The 7419-nt window shown below is 47.3% G+C and overlaps 1 protein-coding gene across 1 annotated transcript; it reads right to left on the minus strand.

Moving 5' to 3' along the window:
• Positions 1-246: 246 nt before the first annotated feature.
• LOC149433841 (ribonuclease inhibitor-like) lies at positions 247-5982 on the minus strand (the record flags this gene model as incomplete). Its single annotated transcript, XM_089664381.1, has 3 exons — positions 247-415; positions 4356-4520; positions 5818-5982. Coding segments are annotated over 3 exons (499 nt in total), but the record flags the coding sequence as incomplete, so codon positions are not given.
• Between the last annotated feature and the right edge of the window lie 1437 nt (positions 5983-7419).

Here is a 7419-nt window from a genome sequence, read left to right on the forward strand (position 1 = left end):
AAAGTCCCAGAGGATGGTTGTCCTGAATGTGATTGACGGATCATCTTCAGTACAACCAGCCTGCCCATAGATGGGTCAGATCTCGGCTGGTCCTTACTAAACCTGTCCATATTTGGTCCACTTATGGCCAGATGTAGAAAAAGTCTAATTTATTGCTGATAACAGAGTTAGAGAAGATCCGAAGATTTAGACAATTGAATGTTAATCTGTCCCAGAATATGATTGTCTCAGTCAGTCCTGTTATACTCACTGTAATTCCTCTATCCGGCTTGTTGTCAGAGCCGCCATCAGATCCCTGAAATGAGGACCCTCCAGATTGTTCTTAGACAGGTTCAGTGTCCTCAGTGTCGGGTTATTTCTTATTCCAGATGCCAGGTGGGGGCAGGAACTGTCTGTCAGGTGATTACCAACCAATCTGTAGAAGAAGAGAAGCATGTTACCAGAAGGAAATGAATCCCCCCCCCCTTCCCCAGGAATGAATGGAACTATTCTCTACATGGATGGAATTCATTCTCTTTATTGGAATCATTTATATTCGATCACTTTATAAATCTCCAGGAAATAGAATTTTATAAGACAAATGTTATAATGGAGTAGACCCCCCAATATTGTCCTCCATGTGTAGAGACGGTGATATCTCCATACACAGGATGAGCACAGAATACCACTGACATGACTCGTATTGTGCTATCATCTCCTTGTGTATGGAGCATGAATGGGATCAGCAGACAGTGTGAGGCCGGAATCAGCATTGCTAGTGATTGGACGGGAGGATTGTATCTGATATTCTATTTATCTCTGCTGATCAGAGCTCTGTACTCATAGGACGTCATGGCGCTAGGTAACAAATGTTCAGTAATGGGGAGATCTTCCGGAACTGAATAGCACGCCAGATGAAAAGAATTTGTTTGATGTTCTAATCACTCATTGCATTAAGATCAGATTCTCCCATGTATGAGCATCTTTAATGTCATCTATTTATACAGATACCAAAATAAATGTAATGTTACTAAACCCCGGACCCCGCATTCACTATATCCGCTCTCCCCGGACCCCGCATTCACTATATCCGCAATCCCCGTCCCCTGCATTCACTATATCCGCTCTCCCCGGACCCCGCATTCATTATATCCGCTCTCCCCGGACCCTGCATTCACTATATCCGCTCTCCCCGGACCCCGCATTCACTATATCCGCAATCCCTGGATCCTGCATTCACTATATCCGCTCTCCCCGGACCCTGCATTCACTATATCTGCTCTCCCTGGACCCCGCATTCACTATATCCCCTTTCCCCAGACCCTGCATTCACTATATCTGCTCTCCCCGGACCCCGCATTCACTATATCTGCTCTCCCCGGACCCCGCATTCACTATATCTGCTCTCCCTGGACCCCGCATTCACTATATCTCCTCTCCCCGGACCCCGCATTCACTATATCCCCTCCTCCCGGACCCTGCATTCACTGTATCTGCTCTCCCCGGACCCCGCATTCACTATATCCCCTCTCCCCGGACCCTACATTCACTATATCCCCTCCTCCCGGACCCTGCATTCACTGTATCTGCTCTCCCCGGACCCCGCATTCACTATATCCCCTCTCCCCGGACCCTACATTCACTATATCCCCTCCTCCCGGACCCTGCATTCACTATATCCGCTCTCCCCGGACCCTGCATTCACTATATCTCCTCTCCCCGGACCCTGCATTCACTATATCCGTTCTCACCGGACCCCGCATTCACTATATCCGTTCTCCCCGGACCCTGCATTCACTATATCTGGTCTCCCCGGACCCCGCATTCACTATATCTGGTCTCCCTGGACCCTGCATTCACTATATCCCTTCTCCCCAGACCCCGCATTCACTATATCCGGTCTCCCCAGACCCCGCATTCACTATATCCGGTCTCCCCGGACCCCGCATTCACTATATCCGGTCTCCCCGGACCCCGCATTCACTATATCCGCTCTCCCCGGACCCCGCATTCACTATATCCGCTCTCCCCGGACCCCGCATTCACTATATCCGCTCTCCCCGGACCCTGCATTCACTATATCCGCTCTCCCCGGACCCTGCATTCACTATATCTGCTCTTCCTGGACCCCGCATTCACTATATCCCCTTTCCCCAGACCCTGCATTCACTATATCTGCTATCCCCGGACCCCGCATTCACTGTATCTGTTCTCCCCGGACCCCGCATTCACTGTATCTGTTCTCCCCGGACCCCGCATTCACTGTATCTGTTCTCCCCGGACCCCGCATTCACTGTATCTGCTCTCCCCAGACCCGCATTCACTATATCCCCTCTCCCCGGACCCCGCATTCACTATATCTGCCCTCCGCGGACCCCGCATTCACTATATCCCCTCTCCTCGAACCCTGCATTCACTATATTCCCTCTTCCCGGACCCTGCATTCACTATATCCCCTCTCCCAGGACCCTGCATTCACTATATCCCCTCCTCCCCGGACCCTGCATTCACTATATCCCCTCCTCCCGGACCCTGCATTCACTATATCCCCTCCTCCCGGACCCCGCATTCACTGTATCCCCTCTCCCCGGACCCCGCATTCACTATATCCGTTCTCCCCGGACCCTGCATTCACTAGATCTTCTCTCCCCGGACCTTGCATTCACAATATCCTCTCTCCCCGGACCCCGCATTCACTATATCCCTTCTCCCCAGACCCTGCTTTCACTATATCCGCTCTCCCCGGACCCCGCATTCACTATATCCCCTCTCCCCGGACCCCACATTCACTATATCCGGTCTCCCCGGACCCTGCATTCACTATATCCCCTCTCCCCGGACCCCGCATTCACTATATCCCTTCTCCCCAGACCCTGCTTTCACTATATCCGCTTTCCCCGGACCCCGCATTCACTATATCCCCTCTCCCCGGACCCCGCATTCACTATATCCCCTCTCCCCGGACCCCGCATTCACTATATCCGCTCTCCCCAGACCCCGCATTCACTATATCCCCTCTCCTCGGACCCTGCATTCACTATATCCCCTCTTCCCGGACCCTGCATTCACTATATCCCCTCTCCCAGGACCCTGCATTCACTATATCTGTTCTCCCCGGACCCTGCATTCACTATATCCCCTCCTCCCGGACCCTGCATTCACTATATCCCCTCATCCCGGACCCCGCATTCACTGTATCCCCTCTCCCCGGACATTGCATTCACTATATCTGTTCTCCCCGGACCCTGCATTCACTATATCTGCTCTCCCCGGACCTTGCATTCACAATATCCTCTCTCCCCGGACCCTGCATTCACTATATCCCCTCTCCCCGGACCCCGCATTCACTATATCCGCTCTCCCCGGACCCTGCATTCACTATATCCCCTCTCCCCGGACCCCGCATTCACTATATCCCTTCTCCCCGGACCCTGCTTTCACTATATCCGCTCTCCCCGGACCCTGCATTCACTATATCCGCTCTCCCCGGACCCCGCATTCACTATATCCGCTCTCCCCGGACCCCGCATTCACTATATCCCCTCTCCCCGGACCCCTCATTCACTATATCCGCTCTCCCCGGACCCTGCATTCACTATATCCCCTCTCCCCGGACCCCGCATTCACTATATCCCTTCTCCCCAGACCCCGCATTCACTATATCCGGTCTCCCCAGACCCCGCATTCACTGTATCCGCTCTCCCCAGACCCTGCATTCACTATATCTGGTCTCCTACAGTACACACAACATGGAAATGCAATTCTTTTAGTAAATATAAACTATTAAATACCTTTTCTCATCAGCAGTATATAGCAGTCTTTTGATTTCTATCAGTGTCCAGCAGAGCAATGGTTGAATCTTGTAGGAGAAGTTTTCTTTCTGCTCTTGGAGGATGCAGAACCCTTGATCTCTGTCCAGACAGCGCTTATTAGCCCTGTGCTGATCACATGCACCCTCCCAAGGAAAAAATAAACCTCTAGTAATACAAACTAAACTGAGCATTTCCAGAATGCCTACTGTTCAGTCTGTCTCATCAGAAGATAAGAGGTGGTTGCTTGAAAAAGGGGAGGAACAAAGCAGAAAGGATCAATCAGCCTTTTTACACAATGCAGAGGATTAACCCCTTAGGTTCCACAGTGAGTATCACAATCATGCTTTACTGCATCTACAGACTGTATTGTTGTGGGTTTAGTAACACTTTAATGTTTACATTTTATATTCTATAACCTGTCGATATTTGATCCACTTATTGCCAGCTGTAGAAAAAGTCTAATTTATTGCTGATAACAGAGTTAGAGAAGATCCGAAGATTTAGACAATTGAATGTTAATCTGTCCCAGAATATGATTGTCTCAGTCAGTCCTGTTATACTCACAGTAATCCCTCTATCCGGCTTGTTGTCAGAGCCGCCATCAGATCCCTGAAATGAGGACCCTCCAGATTGTTCACAGACAGGTCCAGTGTCCTCAGTGTCGGGTTATTTCTTATTCCAGATGCCAGGTGGGGGCAGGAACTGTCTGTCAGGTGAGTATAGGACAATCTGTAGAAGAAGAGAAGAATGTTACTAGAAGGAAATGAATCCCCCCCCCCCCCCAGGAATGAATGGAACTATTCTCTACATGGATGGAACTCATTTCTCTTTATTGGAATCATTTATATTCCATCACTTTATAAATCTCCAGGAAATAGAATTTTATAAGACAAATGTTATAATGGAGTAGACCCCCCAATATTGTCCTCCATGTGTAGAGACGGTGATATCTCCATACACAGGATGAGCACAGAATACCACTGACATGACTCGTATTGTGCTATCATCTCCTTGTGTATGGAGCATGAATGGGATCAGCAGACAGTGTGAGGCCAGAATCAGCATTGCTAGTGATTGGACGGGAGGATTGTATCTGATATTCTATTTATCTCTGCTGATCAGAGCTCTGTATTCATAGGAAGTCATGGCGCTAGGTAACAAATGTTCAGTAATGGGGAGATCTTCCGGAACTGAATAGCAGTTGGCCACGCCAGAAGAAAAATATTTGTATGATGCTCTGATCACTTGCATTATGATCAGATGCCCATGTACTGTATATGAATATCTATAATGTCATCGATATATATGGAATGCAGGATATCTGGCAAGCGCTGAGTATTTGGACCTGCTAGCACAAAATGGGACAAAATCCCACAAGAACTAGTATAAGTGGAAGTGCAGAGCTAAATATTAAATTCTGTCATAAAGTGTTATGGTGAAAAATGTGAACAACTGATGTTATTAAACTATGTGACAAAATATGAATGTATTGCACATGTAACCATTGAAATATTAAACAAAATAAAATATGAATAAAATTTCCGTGGTACTACAAGTCTCAGCAATACCAATGTGATAAATATAATAGTGCTCATCATCCAGTGAAGGAATCCGTAGATACTACAAGGTTCAGCAATACCAGGTGAAATATTGAAAAGGTGCTCATAATGCAATGTGGGAATCCACCACCTCTTATGGATATGCACTCACCAGAACACTACTGGTATAGGAGCATTTGTGCTGATTCCATAGAAGATCTCGGAGAGCCATATATGCAGACCGGACTTCTCCAGAAAACAGACTTTAGAAAATCAACAAGGGAATCGTCCTAGGGGGAAATACCACAGGAGCCCAAGGTTCAGCATATAGTGTAGTGTTTATTAAAAGCTTAAAATACAATCCACATAGATAAAACAATTCATTTGTGTATAAAACACATACCAAGATGGCTGCTGCTCTGAGCTCCGGTCGCGGCAGAATGACATCAGCACATAAGGCTCAACCAGAACTGTCCTGTTATACTCACTGTAATTCCTCTATCCGGCTTGTTGTCAGAGCCGCCATCAGATCCCCGAAATGAGGACCCTCCAGATTGTTCCCAGACAGGTCCAGTGTCCTCAGTGTCGGGTTATTTCTTATTCCAGATGCCAGGTGGGGGCAGGAACTGTCTGTCAGGTGAGTATCATACAATCTGTAGAAGAGAAGAATGTTACCAGAAGGAAATGAATCCCCCCCCCCCCCCCAGGAATGAATGAAACTATTCTCTACATGGATGGAGCTCATTTCTCTTTATTGGAATCATTTATATTCGATCACTTTATAAATCTCCAGGAAATGGAATTTTATAGGACAAATGTTATAATGGAGTAGACCCCCCAATATTGTCCTCCATGTGTAGAGACGGTGATATCTCCATACACAGGATGAGCACAGAATACCACTGACATGACTCGTATTGTGATATCATCTCCTTGTGTATGGAACATGAATGGGATCAGCAGACAGTGTGAGGCCGGAATCAGCATTGTTAGTGATTGGACGGGAGGATTGTATCTGATATTCTATTTATCTCTGCTGATCAGAGCTCTGTACTCATAGGAAGTAATGGGGATCCCCTTACACTGAATAGTAGATGTGTAGTAATGGGGTATCCCGACACTGAATATAAGATGTTTAGTAATGAGGGGAAACCCCTGAAACTGCATAGAAGACATGTAGCAATGGGGGGATAACCTGACACTGAATAGTAGATGTGTAGTAATGGGGGATCCCTGACACTGAATAGTAGATGTGTAGTAATGGGGGATGCCTGACACTGAATAGTAGATGTGTAGTAATGGGGGATCTCCTGACACTGAATAGTAGATGTGTAGTAATGGGGGACCCCTGACACTGAATAGTAGATGTGTAGTAATGGGGGACCCCTGACACTGAATAGTAAATGTGTAGTAATGGGGGATCCCTGTCACTGAATAGTAGATGTGTAGTAATGGGGGATGCCTGACACTGAATAGTAGATGTGTAGTAATGGGGGATGCCTGACACTGAATAGTAGATGTGTAGTAATGGGGGATCCCTGACACTGAATAGTAGATGTGTAGTAATGGGGGACCCCTGACACTGAATAGTAGATGTGTAGTAATGGGGGACCCCTGACACTGAATAGTAAATGTGTAGTAATGGGGGATCCCTGTCACTGAATAGTAGATGTGTAGTAATGGGGGATGCCTGACACTGAATAGTAGATGTGTAGTAATGGGGGATGCCTGACACTGAATAGTAGATGTGTAGTAATGGGGGATCCCTGACACTGAATAGTAGATGTGTAGTAATGGGGGACCCCTGACACTGAATAGTAGATGTGTAGTAATGGGGGACCCCTGACACTGAATAGTAAATGTGTAGTAATGGGGGATCCCTGTCACTGAATAGTAGATGTGTAGTAATGGGGGATGCCTGACACTGAATAGTAGATGTGTAGTAATGGAGATTCCTGACACTGAATAGTAGATGTGTAGTAATCGGGGGATATCCTGACACTGAATAGTAGATGTGTAGTAATGGGGGGATATCCTGACACTGAATAGTAGATGTGTAGTAATGGGGGATCCCTGACACTGAATAGTAG

The sequence above is a fragment of the Staurois parvus genome, unplaced genomic scaffold (assembly GCF_062004578.1).
Source record: "Staurois parvus isolate SC_StPar_1 unplaced genomic scaffold, SC_StPar_1.0 ptg001903l, whole genome shotgun sequence".
In the NCBI taxonomy this organism is placed as follows: domain Eukaryota; kingdom Metazoa; phylum Chordata; class Amphibia; order Anura; family Ranidae; genus Staurois; species Staurois parvus.